At 41.1% G+C, this 23,749-nt stretch overlaps 3 protein-coding genes across 8 annotated transcripts in view; 1 reads left to right on the forward strand and 2 right to left on the reverse strand.

Annotated features, from left to right (window-relative positions):
• Positions 1-2,652, reverse strand: part of Taf9 (TATA-box binding protein associated factor 9) — a 3,933-nt gene extending 1,281 nt beyond the window's left edge. Inside the window, exons 1-2 of the mRNA XM_075976193.1 lie at positions 2,606-2,652; positions 454-546 (exon numbers count right to left, since the gene is read on the reverse strand). The gene's annotated coding sequence lies outside the window, so the exon portion shown is untranslated. The remainder of the gene's footprint in view (positions 1-453; positions 547-2,605) is intronic.
• The window catches only part of Ak6 (adenylate kinase 6), a 15,249-nt gene extending 12,510 nt beyond the window's left edge, over positions 1-2,739 (reverse strand). Inside the window, exons 1-2 of the mRNA XM_075976194.1 lie at positions 2,606-2,739; positions 454-546 (exon numbers count right to left, since the gene is read on the reverse strand). Coding sequence (XP_075832309.1) covers positions 454-546; positions 2,606-2,633 — 121 coding nt within the window. The 5' untranslated portion in view covers positions 2,634-2,739. The remainder of the gene's footprint in view (positions 1-453; positions 547-2,605) is intronic.
• Positions 2,475-23,749, forward strand: part of Rad17 (RAD17 checkpoint clamp loader component) — a 25,885-nt gene continuing 4,610 nt past the window's right edge. Inside the window, exons 1-14 of one of the 6 annotated variants that reach the window (XM_075976191.1) lie at positions 2,475-2,607; positions 3,808-3,911; positions 6,223-6,480; positions 7,643-7,726; positions 11,040-11,196; positions 12,861-12,997; positions 13,366-13,418; positions 13,546-13,671; positions 14,081-14,150; positions 15,888-15,999; positions 19,366-19,548; positions 20,971-21,056; positions 21,169-21,315; positions 23,046-23,195. In XM_075976191.1, coding sequence (XP_075832306.1) covers positions 3,870-3,911; positions 6,223-6,480; positions 7,643-7,726; positions 11,040-11,196; positions 12,861-12,997; positions 13,366-13,418; positions 13,546-13,671; positions 14,081-14,150; positions 15,888-15,999; positions 19,366-19,548; positions 20,971-21,056; positions 21,169-21,315; positions 23,046-23,195 — 1,605 coding nt within the window. In that variant the 5' untranslated portion in view covers positions 2,475-2,607; positions 3,808-3,869. Of the gene's footprint in view, positions 2,608-2,955; positions 3,350-3,462; positions 3,482-3,807; positions 3,912-6,222; positions 6,481-7,642; positions 7,727-11,039; positions 11,197-12,860; positions 12,998-13,365; positions 13,419-13,545; positions 13,672-14,080; positions 14,151-15,887; positions 16,000-19,365; positions 19,549-20,970; positions 21,057-21,168; positions 21,316-23,045; positions 23,196-23,749 lie in introns of those variants that run through there. The other 5 variants (XM_075976188.1, XM_075976189.1, XM_075976186.1 and 2 more) reach the window with 5 other exon arrangements.

Consider the following 23,749-nt stretch of genomic DNA (forward strand, 5'->3'; position numbering starts at 1 on the left):
GTAAAAATACCATTTCAGACTATATGCAGCGAGTCTGGGCAGGCAACTATCAGAGCTAAAGTGACTGATAAAAATAACAGTAATATCCTACTGCTTGAGTCCACAGTAATCTGTCCTTCATGAAAGATCAATAAACTCACACTTGTTTAAAAACCACCCACAGCATTTTCCCTCTTCTTCATATTCAGACCTTATCTATCCAACCCCTCACAGAAGCTGTCCCCATTATTACTGTTCACAAACACTGGGTTAGGGAAGGGGAAAATGTCCAAAATAACTATGTAACAATACTCGGCATGTAGTCTTTTATTTTCTGTGTCCATAGCAGAACACAAATTGCTTACTACTGGTGTCTTTCTGCTTTCTGGACCCTCTAGCAACACTTAGCTAATTAGTACTAACACTCTACTACCTGACTTAAAAACATAAATCCAACATCAAAGTGTACCTTACCTTCTTGAGCTAAATCACCCACATTAACGTACTTCAGTCCTGATCTTGACGCAAGTTCTTTGCCTAGTGTGGTTTTTCCAACCCCGGGTGTACCTGTAAAAGAAGTCACAGAAAAACACGGTTCAAATGCTATTTATTAGATGTCAGTTGGTCTGCCCTGAAGGGTCTTAACTGACACAAAAATTTTCTTAATTAGCAATCACATGAATATATACCATGACCTAATAAAAATTCCCCAGAAAGCCTGGTGTGGTGAGCACTCAGGGGGCAGAGACAGATGAATCTCTGTGAGTTCAAAACCAGCCTGGTCTACATTGTGAGTTTCAGAACAGCCAAGGAAACACAGAGAGACCTTGTCTCAAAACCAAACCAACTAAACAAAAAATTCTTCAGAAATGACTCGGTGTCAGTCTCTGTATCCTAATTTCCAGGGGTAGGATTTCGGCAATTTTGATGCAAATTCTGCCCGCAACAACATGAACCTTCCCAGCCTAAAACTGGGCACCTCAAATAAACTGCCATCATTTACTGCTTTAATGAAGAAATTTAGGTGGCATGAGAGCATGTCACTACTCCTCACCCCTAACTCTGATAACTTCCCCAGAGGGAACTACTATAAACCAGGCCTTTCTCAGCTTTCTGTGTTTGTGATATCTAAGGGACATAACGTCCTACTTGGTACGTGTTTAAACAAGCGCACACATACACACACTGTATATATCCACACACAGCACTGATATCCTATACATTGTCCTTCGCCTTTCTCCTTTTATTGTTAACACAATTATAAAACAATCAAAACATAATTAAAGCTGTTCAAACTTAAGTAACCCTGATAAATCATGCCTCTAAAATGTATTTAGAAAAACATTTCCACTGTGGCACAGCAATCTGAAGCCTTGACTCAACTTGTGTGAACTCTGAACTCAACATGGTTATTTTATTTTAGTCTGACTTCTCATGGTGTAGCTCTTGTTTTGACAGGGAGCTATGCATTCCAGGCTAGCCTTTCTGGTTTTCCTTAGTATCAGGATAACAAACATAAATTATGCCATCCAGTTTATGTAGTCGTGGGGATCCAACTCAGGGCTTCATGCCTACATCTCCAGGGTCTCAAATTGTAGCCTACTAGCTTCAATGCCTTATAGGAACCCCAAGATACTGTCTGTCCAAGCAAATCAGATATTGTAAAATATGTAAGGACTCTCTTCTTTTTTGGTTCTTCGAGACCGGGTTTCGCTGTAGCTTTGGAGCCTGTCCTGGAACTAGTGAAGACCGGGCTGGCCTCGAACTCAGAGATCCGCCTCCTTCCTCCACCTCCCGAGTGCTGGGATTAAAGGCGTGCGACACCACCCACAGGCCCTCCTAAGGACTCTTAAAGGCTAAAATTTGCTTATGGTTCATTAGCTGACAAAAACCCTGCTTCCACAAATAGGATCTTATTTTTTTTTTGTATAAAAGAATAGCATCTACGCCCATTTAATTTTTGTACGACTGGCCTACGATGGTATTAGACGCTACAATTTATATTTCCAGTAAAAGCTTCGAAGATCCAGCAGAGCCCCACCCACGATCGGCTCCAGATCTAACATTCCACGGCACCAACGGCCACATAGGCTCAGCTTTCACACCGAAACAACGACAAAGCCTGTGACACCAACCGACCAAAACCGTTAACCGGTCACGTCTCTTCACGAACATCTAAAGCATTTACCGAAATCTTTTAGGCAGTGTTTCCCAGAAGCAAAAGGAAAGAGAAAAAAAAAATCACGACTAGGAAGGCCCAAGGATCCCACCATCACCCCATCTCCTATCGGCTAGAAACCGCTTTTACCGCACTTGGATGGAGAAACCCCGAGCCCAACCCCGACAAAGGACCCGCATCCCTGCCCGTTCTCCGAGCGAAATACCAGATTCACAAAGACCAAGCCTCGGGCGGGGCAGCGAAGCGGGACCGGCCGCCGCTCTCCTTCCTCGCCGCGCCGCGTCCGGCCACCCGGATTACCGCCCCCTCCCCCCAACGGCCGCGCGCGCCGGGTCCTCACGCGACAGCCACACGCCACGCCGCGCGGCCCGAGGCGACCCCCTCCTGCCTCCCCCGGACCTCACGGCCCCTCGGCGTCCCCGGCCCGGCCCCGCCGCGCGCCCTAACCGGTGAGCAGGATGTTCGGAAGCTTCATAGTCCTCCTTCCCAGGCCGCCAGCGCCTCGGCTCACGCGCCCAACGCGCTCTCCAGGGAGGAGCCGGAAAGGGCGGGCGGGCGGGTGACCGTGTGCGCCCGCGGCTCGCTTTCCTCCCGGCCCCACTCGGGGCTCCCGACGCGCTTCAGGCGCCCTGACACGCACCGATGACTTTTCGGTATCCGGTGCTACGCTTCTATCGAACGGTGGAACCCGGGCCCCAACCCCGGCCGGCGTTTTGGGTCAGGCAGTACGCCGGACGCCTATGCGACTCGGTCTGCTGCCCGCCCCGCCCCTCTGGCAGCGTCGCGGAAGCGCCGGCGGTCAGGAAGGTCCCCAGGAGGCGGTCCCTCCTGGAAGCCTGCGGCGGAGTTGGGAGGCTGGGCCGCTATCTTCCCACAGGGAGGAGATCCTGGGCTCCTTCGCTCCGTTCCGCCCACGAGGGGACGCGGCTCCGGGGAAGTAAGGCCGCGGCGGCTTCGGCTGTGCTTATTAGTGTCCTAGAGGCGTAAGGCTAGCTTCGTCTTCCCGCCTACCTGGGCTGTCCTCCCGACCCGCCCTCCCATATGGACTGCTGTAGGATGTGGGTGACGAGCCCCGAGCCGTGATGTGAGGTGTCAGCTCTGCGGAATTACCGAGGACTGCTGTGTGAGCTGAGTGTGAGCCCTGTGCAGCGTGTGCGGCGGAGGGGGATCGGCTGGGGATGCTTCCTGAAGGTCTCGTTTTTCTCCAGCTAGTCCACGAGCCTGGCACCATCTGAGACAGTTGTCTGTTTATTGGAGGAGGAGATTGTCAGTCTTGTTTTCAAAGAGTCCAGTAACGGACTTGAGCGTCTTGTGTTTCGACAAGTATATTTTCTTGAGTAGATGTTTTTGTGCCCTTTTGAAACTTCAGGCTCTAATCCTAAATTATATCAGGGAAGAGGATTTGTTTTACTAGGTGGGAAACTTTTAGTGTGTGGGCTTGTGAAAAACGTATACCACTACAGGTTGGTTATTAGATAAAATTGTAGTCATTTAAACTAAACTTTGCTTTAGGATTTTAACATATTAATTTCCTCTCATTAGTTCTCGAGCCCCTATTATGTGGCTAATTGTGTATTTAAATACCGATTACTATAATTCTGTATTTATAGTTTTTCCTAACTTGAGAATTTTTTTTCTTTTTTTCCCAGGTGAATTACACTTCAGTGTACTCCAAATTGTATACTACTGATGGGAACTATTAAAGTTTATAATGTCAGAAACTTTCCTTAGACCAAAGGTTTCTTCCACAAAGGTATGAGTGGCTGTGTAGTGATTGCCTAAAGACAGTGACAAAGCCGGATGGTGGTGGTGCACGCCTTTAATCCCAGCACTTGGCAGGCAGATCTCTGATTTCTAAGCCAGCCTGGTCTACAGAGTGAGTTACAGGACAGCCAGAATGGTTTCCTGTCGCAAGGCCCCCTCCCACCTCTCCGACTCCCCCCCCCCCCCAAAGAAAAGACAATGGCAAAAGGTTGTTTGTTCTCAGTGACTTAATCCTAGCAGAGTAGTGATGGTCCAATGTCTGTTGAGATTAGCCACCTAAAGTCTGGTAATAAGCTGCAAAACAACCAGAACCTTAATTCTGGAAAAAAAAATTTTAAATCTTTCAAAAAAAAATAAATCTTTCAAAACAATTTCTCTATGTAGACCTGGCTGTCTTGGAACTTACTCTATAGATCAGGCTGCCTCTGTCTCCCGAGTTGCTGGGATTAAAGGCTAGAGCCACTGCCCAGCTTTGAGAAAGCATTTGTAGTCCCAGTAACACAGAGTGAGCACTCTTGAATAGAAGAGACAGTATGTGTGTGGTAATTTGTTAGCTTAGCCATGGACTCTACTTCTTAGAAGTCACGAAGTTCAGTGTGTCGTTTTTCAGCAAGATAGGAATTTAGGTGCAAGGGGTGTCCAGATGTTATCATCTGCAAGGGAACTGGGAACCACTTCCCTACAGGTGGCTCCAGCTTTTTTTTTAATTTCAAGTAAATTATGTCGCTTTGTTGTTTTTCTTTTTTCATGGTAGAAAGAAGAAATGACAAAAAGTATAAATAATATGCAAATCAATATTTTTGTCAATAAGTTTAGCATAGAACTGTTTTCATGCACTTTTAAATACAGAAAAATGAAAACATTTATAGTAACATTGCCAGTGTTTTAGTACAGAAAAAAAATGAATCAACTGGTTATGACCATGTTTTTTTTCTCCACAACTTTCTTTTTCTACTGCTGATAATATTCCTAACCTTTTGACCTAAGAGTGAAGTGTAATTGGGATTGATAAAGTAGTTATCAGCCCACATTTCCTCCCACAAGCCTTATTTCCACCTCTAGTTTTGGGCTCTATCTCTGAGAGGAGCATTATCTTAACGAAGAGTTCCCAACTGTAATTAAGTCCCCTCCACTGTTGGTATCAGTCTCCAACGTAGGGGTCAAGGCTGGAGCCAGGGCCTAGTGATGTGGGCAAGCATTCTACTGCTGAACAACGCCCTGACCCAAGCAGAGTATCCTTGAATCTGATCTTCCCTCATTCGTCAGGCAGGACATTTCAAAGCCAGGCGAAAATGAGATTTTTTTTCTAGATTTATTATAGAGTAGAGCAGGCTATCCCAAACTTGCGACCATCCTCTTGCTCATGTCTCTTCACTGCAAGGCTGAGAAGCTTGTGCTACCACACCCAGACATTTAAGAAAATTTCATTATCTGGAAAACACTTTTAGTGCTGTTATTTTAGGTTGAAATTGCTCAATTCAGTATTTTTTTCTTTGACAAGGTTTATGTTACAACCCTGGCTCTCCTGAAACCTTCTCTGTAGACTGGGCTAGCTTCAAACTCAAAGAGATCCACCTGCCTCTGCCTCCAAAGTACTGGGATTAAAGTCCTGTGTCACCACCGCTTGGCTTTTACCTAAGTTATTAAAGAAAAGGAAGTAGTGGAAGGAAACAGGGAGAAGTTAGCAGTTTCTGTAGACCAGAAAACATGGACTGGAATGTATGGAATTTGCTGGTCTTTCCTAAAGTTTCTGAGATTAAGATAGCACCTTCCCTAGAAAGCCTGTTTTACTAAAGTGTAGACTGCTCCATTACAGCTGTAAGTACCAGGCACAGCATTAGAGCATTAGAATTTCCTATCTTTATAAAGTCTGAAGACTAATCTGGCACTTAATACAGGTTCTCGTTTCTCCCCAGCACTCAGGAGGCAGAGGCAGGCTGATCTCTGTGAGTTTGAGTCCAGCCTGGTCAAAAGACGGAGTCAGGATTGCCAGGACTACACAGAGAAACCCTGTCTCAAAAAAAAAAAAAAAAAAAAAGACAGAGAGAGAGAAAAGGAAAAGTTGAGGAAGTACTGAGTGTACTTGGGAGGCTGAGACAGGAGCAGCTCTGATTCAAGGCTTTTCTTGGCTACATAGTATGTTCTGGGTCAGCCTGTGCATGACGCTGTTTCAAAAAATACTTATAGTAGATATATAATTTGTAGGACTTTTGAGGGTTATAGTCATATTTCTAAAGTAACTCAGTTATATAGGGAATAGGTATAAAACTTGCAGTAATTTTAGTTTTGTTTGTTTGCAGGTCACAGACTGGGTAGACCCATCATTTGATGGTTTTTCAGCGACTACTGCCATCACTACTATCACTGCCTCGTCTTTAGGTTTGAATAATTCAAGTCACAGAAGGAAAAAATCGCCCTCCACATTAGACAGTAACAGATTGCCAAATAGGAAAAGAGGAAAGCTGTTTTCTTTAGAGCAGACCTATGGTGTAGAAACTTCAAAAGAGTATCTGTCTGATGTTGAGCCGTGGGTGGATAAATATAAACCGGAAACTCAGGTATGCATTGGATATCATACAAACATGCCTATGTCATTTTAAGATGGATGAATATGGATAACAAAGATGTTTTCAGATGTTTTATTCATAAGAATCTTTTTAGCTTGCTATTGTGCCTCACACACCCAGGAGGCTAGCAGACCTAGTGAATTCAATGCCAGCAAATTCTAGGAAAACCAGGGATATAAAGAGGGACCCAGTCACAAAAAAGAAAAAAGAAATTAGTAAAATGAAGTAGAAGAAACACACACATGTATGTGTATGTATGTTAAAAGCCTATGATATGACCAAGTTGTTCTGTAGTTATCCCATCTTTTCCCTGTCTTTGACCCAGACTAGAATTTACAAATGTACCCTACCCCCCCAAGAATATAATGCTGGATTTTTAAAAAGTTCCATGATAACAGATGTACAAAAAATTGCCATACAGCGTATCAGCATGAGGATAAGGTTTTTCCATAAAAACATAAAAATTGAGGGTCTGGAGCGATGGCTCAGCAGATTATAACACTGACTGCTCTTCCAGAGGACCCAGATTTCATTCCAGGTATCCACAACTATCTGTAACTTCAGTTCTAGGGGATTTGATGCCCTCTGAGGATACCAGACATAGTGCATTGATATACACAAGTGGGCAAAACACCATACATATAAAATGAGTAATAGAAAAGAATGATCTGATAAGGCTGAGAAGGGTACAGGCACGCACAGGCTGGAAGGAGTGGACAGACTCCTGCAAGCTGTTGGCAACCTCCCCAAAACAAATAAATGTAAAGAATATATAAAAATTTAAGTATAATCAAGAGACCTTATTTTATAATAGCACCTTACTGTTTTTCAATTACTGTTTAATGAATTCATTTTTTATTTTATGTGTGAGTGTTTTGCCTCCATGAATGTATTAGCACCACTTGTGTGCCTGGTGCCTATAGAGATGGAGAGTATTGGATCCCCTGGAACTGGAGTTAAAGATGGCTGTGACTCACCATGTAATTTCTGGGAATCAACCATGTCCTCTAGAGGAGCAACCAGTGCTTCTAATTGATGAGCTATCTCTTCAGCTCCTGTTTTGCACTTTTTGTTCACTAAAATGTTCATATTAAAAGGTGCTGGTAGGCTTAAAATGTTTTAAAACATTTTTAACCTCAAATTTTTATCTTAGCATGAACTTGCTGTGCATAAAAAGAAAATTGAAGAGGTTGAAGCCTGGTTAAAAGCTGAAGTCTTAAAAATGAAGCCAAAACAGGTAATTAAGTAAGAAATGCATTTAAAATATTTAGCATCATGTGTTTTCTCACTTAACAAGATGTTAATCTGTTTTTCTTCCTCTTTATTGAGAAATTGTCTCACTATATAGTCATGGCTGGCCAGGTTGGCCTCAAATTAACGGAAGTCTGCCTACCTCTGTCCCTGGAATGCTGGGGTTACAGATGTGCTCACTATGTAGCTCAGGCTTCTCTGGAACTGATTGTACAACCTTGAGTTTATCCAAGTTCTGGGGTTATAAACATGAGCCGCCATGCCTGACAAGAAGCTAATTTTTTATGATCACTTTGTTTATATGTCTTCATATTAACCTTCAACAGAAGCTTCCTGATTTGTTATTTCCAACCTCTGAAAGCCTCCTCGAGGGGCCGGGAGATGGTTCAGTGGGTGAAGGTCCTTAGACAACTTAGACAACCTGAATTCATATAGTGAGTCTAGTCTGTTGAGGTGATTGTGTTTTTAGCACATCTCATTATTTCATAGTAAAGCCAGCAGGCAATTTACATAGTAATGGTTTTTTAAAAAAAACTAACTATAACTAAACCTGTTTAGTCCTCAATAATATTAACCGGATGTTTTGTTTCGCTTCCTTATTCCACAATTATTCTTAGCCCTTCCATAAAAGGTACACTATTTTCTCTTCCTCTTTGTCTTCTGAAAGTTTGAGCTCATATTTCAGCCAAGTTTGTTAGTACACACCTTTAATCCCAGAAATCAGTCAGACTCAGGAGAATATCTTGAGTTCAAGGTCAGGCTGTCCTCCACTGCAAGTACTAAGTAGTACTAAGTAGTGAAACAACAGACAGAGCCGTGGGGTGCATGCCTTTCATCCCAGCACTCTGGAGGCAGAGGCAGTAGGATCTGTGGGTTCCAGGACAGCCAGGGCTGCACAGAGAAACCCTGTCTCAAGAAAGCAACAACAACAAAAACCCCAACAGAGAACCCTGACATTTCAGGCAGACTTTGAGATAGTATATAATACCTCACTTTAACATTTTGTGTTATTACTTTGAGTGCTCTGGGCATCACTTTAGACTTTTATCCTAATTTATTATATATACCATATTCTGCTTTTTAAAAATTCATGTATGTTTTGTATTTATGATGTATCAGGAAGCGGATGGGTCTGCTTTCTTCTTTGCCATGGCAGAGTCAATCATGGTCTTAATCAGCCAGACAGGTACTCTACCACAGAGCTACATCCTCAGACCTTTGTTATTATAGGAGTGGGGCTTTTTTGTCAGACTTCCTTTGAACTGCCAGCCCCCAAATAATGACATGGAGACTTATTATTAATCATGAAAGCTTGACCTTTGTTTAGGCTTGTTCCACTAGCTCTTATATCTTAAATTAACCCGTTTCTATTAACGGGTTTTGCAATGTGGCTCTTTACTTCTCTTCCATTTTGTATGGCTGACTCCCTCTGCATCTCCCATGTGCCTAGTGTCCCCTAAGTTCTTCTCTCTGCCTTAAGTCCTGCGTATCTTCTGCCTCCTAGCTATTGGCTCTTCAGCTTCTTCTTTTTTTTTTTTTTTGGATTTTTCGAGACAGGGTTTCTTTCAGAGGACCCAGGTTTGGTTCCCAGCAATCAAATCAAACGGTTCACAAACTGCCTGTAACTCCAGTCCCAGGGGATCCAGTGCCCTCTTCTGGCCTTTGTGGGCACACATACATGTGACACGTAAACACATATACGTAGAAATAAAATAATTTTGGAGAGAAAGTATTGTTGTAAGCATTTCCAAATTACTTATTATTACGAATATTATTATTATTATGGGGGGGGGGCTTGAGACAAGGTTTTTCTGTGTAGCCTTAGCTGTCCTGGAACTCATTCTGTAGAGAAGGCTGGCCTCAAACTCAGAGATCCTTCCTCTGCCTCATGAGTGCCGGAATTAAAGGTGGGTGCCATCACCATCTGGCTACATTTTAGTTTTTCATGGTATCTTTCATTCAAAATATGGTAAAGCAACAAGGCATGATGGCACAGGTCTTTAATTCCAGACCTTTCTGAGTTTGAGGCCAGCCAGTACTACATAGTGAGACCCTGTCTCAACCCCCCCAACCCCCTCCAAAGCAAACATGTTAAAGCTGTGTACCACTAATTGATGGAGTAGTTGCTGTTCTGACTTGAGATTCTGCTGAGAACCTACCCTCTAACTCTCTTACTGGGAACAGAATTTTAGAATGTGGCTCTACTTAGTATTTTAGAATCTAGGCACCGACTATATTTCATGAAAAAAACACACGTATCTCCTACACATGAGCTACCTTCTTATTTTAATTGATCTGTTTGTAATAGGAGCCAGGCAGTAGTGGCACATGCCTTTAGTCCCAGCACTTAGGAGGCAGAGGCAGGTGGAGCTCTGTGAGTTTGTGGCCAGTCTGGTCTATAAAGCAAGTTATAGAGCAGCCAGGGCTGTTACACAGAGAAGCCCTGTCTCCAAAACCAAAATTTAAAAAAGAGGAAGAAAAAAGTGTAATCTCTTCTCAGTACTCACGGTGGTTGTGCTTTGTAAAGTTTTTAAGTTAGAAAATATCAAACTATTGTCCTGTTGAAATACAGGAGTAGGGGCCTGGAGAGATGGCTCAGCATTTAAGAGCATGAAGAGCACTTCCAGAGTTCAATTCCCAGCAACTATATGGTGACTCACAGCCATCTATAATGAGATATGGTGCCCTCTTCTGGCCTGCAGGCATGCATGCACAACATTGCATATCCAATAGTAAAAGTAATAGTAATAATAATAAAATACAAGAGTAGATTTCTATAAGCCTCTAGTCAGAATTGCTGTAAGCTTTTTGTCAGACTGTCATTTCATTCTACTTGTGTTTTAGATTTATGAATGAGGAGGGGAATTAAACCAGGGTGTTGTACAGACTAAATAGGTGTTCTAGTGAGCTTCACACTCAGCCCCAGCCTGTAGGTGCCAGGGGTCTAACTCAGCTCCTCATGCTGTGTAGCAACCATTTTTCTGATTGAACACTCTCCAGCCCCTGCAATTGAATTTTATGAATTCAAATAACCTCTTAAGAATCCTGTGTCCTTTGTAGCAAAAATTTAATTGTTTTAATTTAGTTACTAAGTTGTTTTTGAAAATATACAATATAGGACTTGAGGAATTTTCAGAAGAAAATAATTGTTTCATTTCATCTGTAATTTAGCTTTAAAATGTGTTTATATTACGTATTTAATAGACCTTTGTAGGAATAATAACTACTAAGAAAAATTTTTTAAATTGTGTCGCATTCTAGTCATTGTGGTTTTAATTCGTGTTTGTATTTGGTTTTAGGGTGGGTCTATTTTATTAATAACAGGTCCTCCAGGATGTGGGAAGACAACTACTCTAAAAATACTATCAAAGGAGCATGGGGTCCAAGTACAAGAATGGGTTAATCCCGTTTTACCAGACTTCCAAAAAGATGATTACAAGGAGTTACTTAATTTAGGTAAGTTTTGCTGCAAAGGTGCTGGAGTTACAAAGAAAGCTTTACTTAATGAAACTTCCAGGTCAAGTAGTAAGAGCGCATGTTTCTCCCATGCTCATCAGTTTGAGGAGAAACTGAGAAAGGCGCCGATAGAGTAGAGCGGGGTTCTTAGAAGATTAAATTTAAACTCTTTTAAGATAACAAGCTGATTTTTGTGGGGCTTTTTGTTTGTTTTTCATTTTTTTGCATTTATTTATTGACTGTATGTTTGTGTATGTACATGTGTGCATGCGCAAACGTGTCCATGCCGTGGCTTTCACGCAGAAGTCAATCTCTCCTTTGGGGAGTCAGTTCTCTCCTTCCGCTGTAGGTTCTGAGTCTGCTCAGTTTATGCTGTTTGAGACAGTGTTTCATGTACCTTGGTTTGCCCTAACTTGTGATCCTCCTACTTCCGCTTCCACACGCTAGGATTATAGGCATGTGGCACCACACTAGATTAATAGGATCTCAGATTTTCATTATTTATGGAGTTCCACACTGTAAGGTCTTCTGTTTCAGTGTCAATCAAGTCTTAGAACATGATAAAGGAACTTGCCTCTCAATAAAATAGCTTACATCTCAGCACTTAGGAGACAGATCTCTGTGAGTTCCAGACCAGCCTAGTTCTGGCCATCTAGGGCTGCACAGTGAGACCCTGTCTCTAAACTAAAGCACTCCCCTTAAAAAAAAAAAATTGCTGGGCAGTGGTGGCACTTCTTTCTTTCTTTCTTTCTTTCTTTCTTTCTTTCTTTCTTTCTTTCTTTCTTTCTTTCTGTATTTTAAGATGGTTTCTCTGTAGCTTTGGTGTCTGTCCTGTCCTGGAACTAGCTCTTGTAGACCAGGCTGGCCTCGAACTCACAAAGATCCACCTGCCTCTGCCTCCCAAGTGCTGGGATTAAAGGTGTGCACTATCACCGCCCAGCTGCACATACCTTTAATCCCAGCAATTGGGAGGTAGAAGCAGACTTATCTCTTTGAGTTCAAGACCAATTCATCTACATAGTGAATTCCAGGACAGCCAGGGCTGTGTATGTCGAGAGACCCTCTCTCTTAAAACAAAACAAAACAAAAGATACAGTAGTGATATCATGATCTCAAGATAGCATTACAACTCCTTTCCTTCCTTCCCTCTTCCATGATGGTTCTTGAGTCTTGGGAGGGGTGAGAGAGATGTTTTCTTGGGCTGGAGAGATGGCTCAGCTGTAAGAGCACTGGCTGCTCTTTTAACTGCTGAGCCATCTTTCTAGCCCAACTGCTGTTTTTTAAGTCAGTTAACTTTGTGATACTTTCATTGGAATAGAAAAATTATTCTTGCCAGGCGGTGGTGGCGCACGCCTTTAATCCCGGCACTTGGGAGACCAGCCTGGTCTACAAGAGCTAGTTCAAGGACAGGCTCCAAAACCACAGAGAAACCCTGTCTCGAAAAAGAAAAAAAAGAAAAGAAAAGAAAAACTATTCTTGGCCATCATACTAGTCTTTTGAAATGATATCTTATTTTAAATTTAAATTTAAACCATTTCAAATAATTGAAAGATAGTCTTCAGTACTGTAAGTTGTATCATTTAAATGAATTTTATGTGTACAATATTTGTATAATATTAATGTATGTAATTTGAAAATAAAATAATAAATGTATTTCTTTTCAGATTCAAAAGTCTACATAGTTCCATACCAATCTCAGACAGCAGTCTTCAGTGACTTTCTGTTGAGAGCCACCAAGTACAGCAAACTGCAGATGCTCGGAGATGATCTGACAACTGATAAGAAGATAATTCTGGTTGAAGTAAGGACAGCTTTTACAGTGCTGCTGGAACTCTTGTGTAGACAGTTGTGAGATACATTAGTAGCAGTTTTGTGATAGCAGAGGCCTGAAGGTTGTTTCAGTACTCATCAACAGAATAAATAGTGTAGGTTACAGTAGAGGAGCTGTATGATAGCATAGCTTTCAACTGCAATGCCATCAGTATAGAAAAGCAGAGGAAATCTATGGAAAGTTAATTTCCTCGGTGACAATAAATGCCCTTTAATTTCTCTGAAAACTGTGATCAAAATACTTTGGATAAGTAATGTTTTTTCTTGACAAATAAAAGTTTAAAAATAAATATGCAATGGAATATCACTGAGCTAATACTTGTCCCTTATGTTCAACAGGATTTACCTAACCAGTTTTATCGGGATTCTCATGCTTTACATGAAATTCTAAGGTCAGTGTCATTGGAAACCAGTGTTTCAAGCTCCATATTAGAGGTGGGGTTGTAATTCAGTGGTAGAACGTTTGTCTGGCATGAACAGCTAAATTGCTTGAATTTCAGCATCATCTTGTTATTTTAGGAAATATGTGCAGATTGGCCGGTGTCCTCTTGTATTCATAATCTCTGACAGCGTCAGTGGAGATAACAATCAGCGGTTACTCTTTCCCAAAAAGATTCAAGAGGAGTGTTCTATTTCAAACATTAGGTAAGAAATTGTTCTTATGCTTTGTTTTGTTTTTGTCTTGTTTTTTCGAGACAGGGTTTCCCTATGTAGTCATGACTGTCTTGGAACTCACTCTGTAGACCAGGCTGTCCCAGAACTCAGAGATCCACCTGCCTCTGCCTCCTGAATGCTGGGATTAAAGACGTGTGCCACCATTGCCCAGTTTAAACTATTTTTAATTTTTTTTTTTGTTTTGTTTTTTGAGACAGGGTTTCTCTGTGGCTTTGGAGCCTGTCCTGGAACTAGCTCTGTAGACCAGGCTGGTCTCAAACTCACAGAGATCTGCCTGCCTCTGCCTCCCGAGTGCTGGGATTAAAGGTGTGCGCCACCACCGCCTAGCTAAACTATTTTTAAATTAATAATTTAAGCACCATATTTTTTCATTTTACAGTTTCAACCCAGTGGCACCAACAATTATGATGAAATTTCTTAATAGAATCATGACTATAGAAGCTAGTAAGGTAAGTCTAACTTAAAATTTATATTGTAGCTATGGAAAACACAGCTTAGATGGAGGACACTACTGCTATAGAAATACATGTCTTAGCATTCTCTGTTTCTTTCTGTGTGTATGCATGTGAAAAGTTGGTAACAGTTGGAGACTAGCTTCATGGTATATATAGTCTTTGCCTAGCTTGTGAAAGGCTCTGGTTTCAATCCCCAGAATGCCAAAAGTTGTATACAGGACCATGACATCAATATAATTGTTCCTTATTGGGGAAAATACTTGTTTTGTCAGAGGGTATTAATGACATTATTTAAAATGTTGCTATACTTTTATTTTGTGTTCATGTGAATTCATTTATGGAGAGGGAAAGTGTTCCACAGGGCACATGTGGAGATGAGAGGACAACTTGCAGGAGTCGACTCTTCTATCATGTGGGTTCTGGGGGGGGGGGGGGGGGAATTTAGGTCATCAGGTTTGGCAGCAAGTCCCTTACCCACTGACCCTTACCAGCCCTTCAATAAATAACATTTTAAGGGGCTGGAGAGATGGCTCAGAGGTTAAGAGCATTGCCTGCTCTTCCAAAGGTCCTGAGTTCAATTCCCAGCAACCACATGGTGGCTCACAACCATCTGTAATGAGATCTGGTGCCTTCTTCTGGCCTGTAGGCATACACACAGACAGAATATTGTATACGTAATAAATAAATATTTTAAAAAAATAACATTTTAATAATGAAATAGATTTAAAGCTACTAACTTAAAAATCACCTCAGTGGTATTAGGTAAGAAATTAAACCTATTGAAAACAAATACTATAAGTCTGCCTAGATTAAAAATATTAACTCTGCCAAGCAGTAGTAACATATTGCCTTTTATCCCAGCACTAGGAAAGTAAGGCAAGAGGATTTCATGAGTTTGAGGCCAGCCTGGTCTATAAAGTGAATTCCAGGACAGCCAGTACTGGCAGTGAAACCCTGTCTCAAAAAGGCAAAGCAAAAACCTCAAAATAAAAATCATTAACTCTGCATGTTTGCCTAGACTTAGAGATCTTGAATATATTTATAGATACAAGCACACAGAAAGTATGGAAAGATACTAAATTTCTGTGACAGAGTTTGGTTTGGGAAGACAAACAACTTTCATAAAGAATTTCTAAGGGCTGGAAAGATGTCTCAATGCTTAAGAGCACCAGCTGCTTTTTCAGAGGACCTGGGTTCAGTTCCCATCAACTCCATGGAAGTTCACAGCTGTTTGTCACTCCAGTCTGGGGAGCAGATGTGGTCTTCTGACTGCTGAGGATGCTAGGCACATACCTAATACATGCGTACATACAGAAAAAAACCTCACATAAAATGTAAAAAATAAAATAACATTTGAAAAAAATAATTTTGAAACACTTTTGGTTAATAAAGAGAATAATGTGTAAATTTAAGTATTGTAGTATAGTTCTATTTTTCTATGATAGTTTTATAAGATCTGATGTCTGATAGACTATGAATAGTCAACATTGCTTTTAGAGAAAGGATCTCCCTAGGTAATCCATATGGGTTAGAATTTAGGATTCTTTTGCCTCAGTTCCCACATGCTGGGACTATAGCCATGTTCTACCTAATACCTGGGCTGTGCAAGTTTTTAGACATTCAAATTTGAAAAAAATCTAATTTGTATGTAAGTTCTCAAAATGGGCTTTAGTTTGCATGTATGTATTTATGTTTTGGCAAAACAGTTTAAATTGAATCTCTTCATTTTAGAATGGAGGAAGAGTTATTGTTCCTGATAAATCGTCCCTGGAGTTGCTCTGTCGAGGGTGTTCTGGTGATATCCGAAGTGCAATAAATAGCCTGCAGTTTTCTTCTTCGAAGGGTAACTAACTAGAAGACACATTCATAGAACAATGATAGGTTACTTTCTCTTAAACAGTCAATGAAATAAATCAGATTAAACCTCTGTGTAGTGCATAGGGATCAGTCCCAGGGACTTCCCTATAGTGGGCAGGTATTCCACTGAGCTTTTTATTCTCGGCCCAGACTAGACATGTAGTGGTCCCTCCTTATCTGTAGTTTAGTTGCCTGCCAGCTTTTAAATTTTACATTATACTGACTACTGACAAGGTCTTCCAGTGTTACACACCTTTAATCCTAGCACTCGGAGGCAGAGGCAGGCAGATCTCTGAATTTGAGGCCAGCCTGGTCTACAGAATGAGTTCCAGGACAGACAGGGCTACGTAGAGAGACCCTGTGACAAAAAAGAAAAGAATTCTGCTGTCCATCCTGGGAAGCCAATCATCTCTGGCATCTCTCTTTGTGTGTGTGTGCGCGCAGTAGACCAGGACAACTTTCCAAGTTGGTTCTCACTTTGGAACGCTTAGCTAGGCAAATCCTACAGCATAGGTATTTTTAGATTTATAGTTTTTTTTACTAATTATGTCTCTGTGTGGATATATTCACTTGAGTTTAGGGCCTGTGGAGTGCAGATCCCCCTGCATGCTTACTGTGGCATGTGCATGTGTTCGTCACACACACAGGCACACACACAAATATTTGTTTAAAAACTGCTTCAAGACAAAACATGATTCATTTACATACAGGCTTGGTACCGCAGTTTTCTTATTTATTTGTTTGTTTGTTTGTTTGTTTATTTATTTATTTTTGGTGTGGTGTTTTGGCTATGTGAGGATGCCTGCCGGATGCCCTGGAATCAGACTTACAGACAGTTGTGACTGTCACATGGGTGCTGGGTCTTCTGGGAGAGCAGGCAGTTTTCTTAACCACTGAGCCATCTCTCCAGCCCATCTTAATTATTTGTAATGTGGCTCAGGAAAGTCTTGGCTAGGCAGTATGAATGATTACATCTTTTTTGCTTTCATCTTCTTGCTTTTTACGTAGGGGTTGTGTTAAGGTTAAATGAAATAATACTTGATTATCATGGTACTTGATATATATGAGGACCTCTATACATGATTCATAGGTTTTCTTTTTTTGTGTTTTTGTTTTGTTTTAAAGATTTGTTATGTATAGAGTGTTCTGCCCGCACACCATAAGAGGGCATCAGATCTCATTACAGATAGTTGTGAGCTACCATGTAGTTGCTGGGAATTGAACTCATGACCTCTGGAAGAGCAGCCAGTGTTCTTAACCCCTGAGCCATCTCTATAGCCCTATTCATAGGTTTTAAAGTATTGTACTTCATTACATTTACTTTTGAACTTTTTCATAATAATTTCTGTATTTAATAACTTTATTCCCTCCATTAGACAAAAAGGATTGATAAACATGACATAGTAAAGCATAGCTCCACTAATAATGATGAGTTATGTTTTTATTCTAGTAATTATAAAAGACTGCATAGTACTTACCGTAAGCATTTAACAAGCTGTTAACATGGCATTAAAGAATTGACCTCAAAATAGAAACTATCTGTTGATCTCTCAAAATCCATCTAAAATCCTGGTTTCCTTATTCACAATTGTAGCAACTGTTTTTTTTTTTTGTTTTTTTTTAAATATTTATTTATTTATTATGTATACAATACAATATTCTGTCTGTGTGTATGCCTGTAGGCCAGAAGAGGGCACCAGACCTCATTACAGATGGTTGTGAGCCATCATGTGGTTGCTGGGAATTGAACTCAGGACCTTTGGAAGAGCAGGCAATGCTCTTAACCGCTGAGCCATCTCTCCAGCCCTGTAGCAACTGTTATTATTCAACTTATTCACAACTGTTCTCTGTTTGTGTGCTTAATAACCATAGAAAAATGGTACCCTAAAACTAGTCTGTATGCAGCCTATTCCTGTGGGAGTATAAATTCCTTAGATTCAGTACAGGAATTAGATGTTGGAAATCTAATGTGGGACAGTCTGAGATACTGGGTCATTAACACATTACTGTTCTGAACTCAGAGGAAAATGTTTACCACGATTTATGGGAGCAATTATAAAATTCATTTTTTTAAAAGATTTATTTATTATGTATGCAGTGTTATATGCCTGCAGGCCAGAAGAGGGTACCAGATCTCATTATAGATGGTTGTGAGCTACCATGTGGTTGCTGGGAATTGAACTCAGGATCCCTGGAACAGCAGCCAGTGCTCTTAACCTCTGAGCCACCCCTCCAGCCCTAAAATTCTTTTTTTTTTTTTTGGTTTTTCAAGACAGGGTTTCTCTGTAGCTTTTGGTTCCTGTCCTGGAACTAGCTCTTGTAGACCAGGCTGTTCTCGAACTCACAGAGATCCGCCTTCCTCTGCCTCCCGAGTGTGGGATTAAAGGCGTGTGGCACCACCGCCCGGCTAAAATTCATTTTTTTATTACATAGATTTATTTGGGTATGTGTATGTGTGTATGTTGGTACATCATGTCATGGTGTGTGAATGGACATTAGTGGATGATTTGAAGGGTCATTTCGCCTTCCGTGTGGGTGCCTGGAATCAAACTGAAGCTCTCAGGCTTACTTAGCATACCTCACTGACCCTTTACTTATAATAACTATCTGCTGCGACCATAGAATTTCTATGAGGGTAAAATTAGCTACCGTGTAGCATCCATCAAAAACAGTACCTTACATAAAACACTGTGGAAAAGGAGGTGATATGGTTATAGTACTGTGTTATTAAGTTTCTGGAAATTTGTAATGCCATGAGATAGTATTTTTATGGGGTTGGGATTATAAGATATTTTATTTTTTAATATTATTTTTTAAACCAGGTGGTGGTGGTGCACGCCTTTAATCCCAGCACTAAGGAGGCAGAGGCAAGTGGATCTCTGTTCAAGGCCTGGTCTACATAGTTAGGTCCAGGACAGGCTCTAAATCTATAAGAAACCCTCTCGGAAAAAAAAAATTAAGAATTTATGCGTATGGGTGTTTTGCCTGCATGTATGTCTGTGTACCACATGTGCTTGGCACCCATAGAGACCAAAAGAGGGCATCATATTTCCTGGATCTTGAGTTATAGATGGTTATGAGCTGCCATGTGGGTGCCAGAAATCAAACCTGGATCCTATGGAAGAGCAACAAGTACTCTTAACTGCTGAACAACGTCTCCAGCTCCTAAGAATTTAAATGACATTTATTCCATTTTAATAGTTAACAACAAATAGGATTCTTCACTAAGGTCATATTAAATTACTGCTCATTAGAAAAAGTTTTAGTTAGAATATTGAGTATAGGTATCTGAAATAGTCTTAGTTTTTATATTTTGATTTTTTAAAATGTCATTTGGATGTGCATTATTTAGGAGAGAACAGTTTATGGTCAAAGAAAAAAAGAACGTCACTGAAATCAGATGCTGCTGTATCGAAATCAAAGCAAAGAAAGAAATATAATAGTGCTTTGGAAAATCAAGAGATCCAAGCGATTGGTGGAAAAGATGTTTCTCTCTTTCTCTTCAGAGCTTTGGGGAAAATTCTGTACTCTAAAAGTAAGAAACATTTCTGCATTTTTTTTCATTATTTGTAGTACTCTCACTTCAGAAATAAGATACTATGTGTTTTGAAATGCCTTGTATTTTGTTTTGTTACTGGAAGGAGCTAGGGACCCTGCCAGATATTGCAGAGCCAGTGCTAAAATGTTTTCACCTATATGGAGCATTTTCTAAGACTATAGGTCATAGTCATGTCTGTAAGTTCTAGTTTCCTGAGGACGCCAGTCCATCTAGAGCAGCAGTTCTTAATCTGTGAGAAGACCCTTTCATAAGGGTCACCTAAGACCATCGCAAAACACAGATGTTTACATTATGATTCATAACTAGTAAAACTACAGTTATGAAGTAACAATGAAATAATTTTATAGTTGGGGGTCACCACAACATGAGGAACTGTATTGAAGGGTTGCAGTATTAAGAAGGCTGAGAGCCAGTGCTCTAGACCTTTAGTGGTAGAAGTTGGTAGCCCAAAGCAATTGTAATACTCAGCTCCAAATACTGGGTCCTGACCAGGGGCTAAGAAGCTTCAGGTTTCTTTGGCTTCTCTTAACTAACTTGCTGTCCTCATAACCGCAGGTGTCCATTGCTCTCATCTGTCTTCTTATTTGTTCCATTTAGCCTTTCCTCCCCCTCCCCTCCCAAACTTTCCCTCCTTTCAGGAAAATCCCAGACTTCTGTTCTCTATACACTAAATACCAATAGGATTCTGCAGGGAGAGACTGATCCAAAGTGGAAATGCCATGTAAGGGAAGTCTGGTGAAAATACTCATCTGCCTCTTGGCCTCCTTTCCTTCCAGCCTCAGTGCCCATTCTCACCTAGTTCCTTTCTTCCACCATTTCTTCATTCCCAGTGTTCACTTCTAACCTCTGCATTGGGGCCTAGCTTTCCTCTTCCTGAAGGTGGAATAGCCTCTCCTACACAGCAAATACAGCACTTTAGCCTTCCATCCTGACAGAAGGCAAAGGGAGAAAACAACCCAGAGCTGAAAGATGAAATGGGAAGTGCTTTGAGACATGTCAGTTTTTAAGTTCAGGAAAACATACCAGCTGGACATACCTTTAATCCCAGCACTTGGGAGGTGGAGGCAGGTGGATCTCTGTGAACAGAGTTCGAGGCCAGCCTGGTTTACAGAGCTAGTTCCAGGACAGCCAGAGCTACACAGAAAAACCCTGTCTGGAAAAAACAAAACAAAACAAAACAAAAAACAAGATCCATAATTTAAACATCACAATTCTGAATTTTGCCCTTGTTAGTGATGGTAGTTAAACTTGTTTGTTTTGATGTTTTGGTTTTTAATTTTTAACAACTTCCTTAGTGTTTTGAAATTAATATACCTAAAGTATTGAAAATCAGGTCATGAAAGCGCTGTGATTGGAAAGATGACTTTAGCTTTAGTAACCCCAGAGGTTTTCTTACAGGAGCACCTTTAACAGAATCAGACTCACCCCGCTTGCCTGCCCACCTCTCAGAGCATGAGCGGGACACCTTACTTGTTCAGCCCGAGGTAAGGACTTTTGTAACACTTGGGACTTGGCTTAATATGTGTTATCTATGTGCCTAAGCGTCTGTTCATTGCATTTGCACCAAAATTTATATATTTATGCCTCTTTTTATAGGAAATAGTGGAAATGTCACATATGCCAGGAGACTTTTTTAATTTATACCTTCACCAAAACTACATAGATTTCTTCGTGGAAGTGGATGATCTTGTGAGAGCCAGTGAGTTTCTGAGCTTTGCAGATGTCCTCGGTGGTGACTGGAATGTAAGATCATTTGACTTAAATAGTTTTGTATTTCTTCAGGAAAAAGTTGAGTTTTCTGTTTCATATATGTTGTGACTCTCCTACTGTGCTAGATCTAATTATTTAAGCCAGTGTTTATAATAAAATCTCAGATTGCCGGGCAGTGTTGGCGCACGCCTTTAATCCCAGCACTCGGGAGGCAGAGGCAGGTGGATCTCTGGGAGTTTGAGGCCAGCCTGGTCTACAAGAGCTAGTTCCAGGACGGGCACCAAAGCTACAGAGAAACCCTGTCTCGAAAAACCAAAAAAAAAAAATCTCAGGTTATTTGATTTTTCTGATGATATAGAGCACTATTTTTTCTGATATTCTTTTCTAATTTTATTTATATTACTTATTTATGTCTATGAGCTTGATGTCCATGGAGGTCAGAAGACATTGAATCTCCTGGAACTGGAGTAATAGATGGTTGTGAACCTCCATGTGGGTGTTAGGAACCAAACCTGGGTCCTCAACAAGAACAACACATGCTCTTAACCACTGAGCCATCTCTCCAGCCTCTGTTTTCTAATTTTAAAGTTAACATATACTCAGACCATTTTTAAAGACTTATTTTTAATTATGTATAGATGTGCACTCTGAGTCTGGGGTTACAGACAGCTCTGAACTGCGTGGGTCTTGGTGCTGGGAGCCAGACTCAGGTCCTCTGGAGGAGCAGCAAGTGCCCTCCTTAAGGAGTCAGTCACTGACAAAACAGATTTTTGTTTTTAAAATAACTCTAAAATGTGGGGGCTGGAGAGATGGCTCAGTGGTTAAGAGCATTGCCTGCTCTTCCAAAGGTCCTGAGTTCAATTCCCAGCAACCACATGATGGCTCACAACCATCTGTGATGAGGTCTGGTGCCCTCTTCTGACCTGCAGGCATAAACGCAGACAACAAATAAAAAAGAAAAAAAAAAACTCTAAAATGTGTATCAGCTGGAAGTGTGCCTCCGTGGTAAAGCATATGCTTAGGAGCACAAAGGCCGGTATTGACCCTCCATACTAGAAAGTCACCTGTCATTTCTTTCTCATTAACGTGGGGGTATCAGAGGACAGCTCTGTGGAGTTGGTGCTCTCTTTCCACTTTTTTGTAGGTTCTTATTAAACCCACAGTATCATCACACTTAATAAAGTTGCTGTTAATTTAGTTACTGTTAATTTAGCTTGAGCATAATGGTACACACTTGTAGTTCTGCCACTCAGGAAGGTAAGGCAGGAGGTATCAACGTTAAGACTAGCCTGGCTTACTTAGGAGACCCAAGACAAAAATAGTTTAGTAATATGCTATCATTTTCTCCCCCGCCCCCCCCCCCCCGAAACAGGGTGTCTCTGTATAGCTCTGGCTGTTTTGGAGCTCGCTCTGTAGACCAGGCTGGCCTCGAACTCAGAGATATGACTGCCTATGCCTCCCAAATGCTAGGATTAAAGGTGTGCACCATCACCTCTGGCTGTTATCATTATTTTCTAGTTGCCCCCAAAATGTTTCTCCTGACCCTACCAAAGCCTTTCCCAATTCCACCAAAGTCTACTCAGTACATTTGTTTCCCTGTTTCAGTTGAATTTGTCTTAAGTAATTTTATAGCAATATTTTTAAGGCTTTGAGGATATTGGGAAACATATGCAAAGCAACTAAGCATAGGGGGTCTTAATCTGTGTCAGTACTACCAACAGTAGTATTTCATGTGTTGCTTCACATCTTGTCTCTCCTGCTAGACACGCTCTTTACTCAGGGAATATAGTACATCTGTAGCTACGAGAGGTGTGATGCATTCCAATAAATCCCGGGGATTCGCTCATTGCCAAGGAGGAGGATCAAGCTTTCGACCCTTACATAAACCTCAGTGGTTCCTAATACATAAAAAGGTAAAAAAAAAAAAAAGTACATTTTTAAGCTATAATCTCAGCACTGCTGGCTGAGGTGAGAGGATTGTGAATTCAAGTCCATCTGGGCTAACTACATAGTGAGACTCTGTATACTGTGAACTTCATTATGTATGCATTGTATCTCCAAGTGGAAGTTTGGTTTGTTTGGTTCGGTTTTAAAGAGTCTTGTGTATCACTGGTTGTCCCTGAACAGCTTCTGATCCCTCTATCCTGTGCTGCCTTGCCCAGCTTATTTTCTTAACACCTAAAGTGTGTGTGTGTGTGTGTGTGTGTGTGTGTGTGTGTGTGTGTGCGCGTGTGTGCGCGCGCGCGCACGTGCAAACTACTTGATGGCTCACAACTATCTGTAATAAGATATGGTGCCCTCTTCTGGCCTGCAGACAGACGATTGTAAATAAATAATAATAAATAAATAAATATATCTTTATAAAAAAAGTCTAAAATTGAATAAACTACAAAATTAAACCTTAGGATACAAATTTCAGTAAAGAGCAGGGCAGTGGTGGCATACATCTTTAATCCCAGCACTTGGG

This window comes from Microtus pennsylvanicus, chromosome 6 (assembly GCF_037038515.1).
Source record: "Microtus pennsylvanicus isolate mMicPen1 chromosome 6, mMicPen1.hap1, whole genome shotgun sequence".
NCBI lineage: Eukaryota > Metazoa > Chordata > Mammalia > Rodentia > Cricetidae > Microtus > Microtus pennsylvanicus.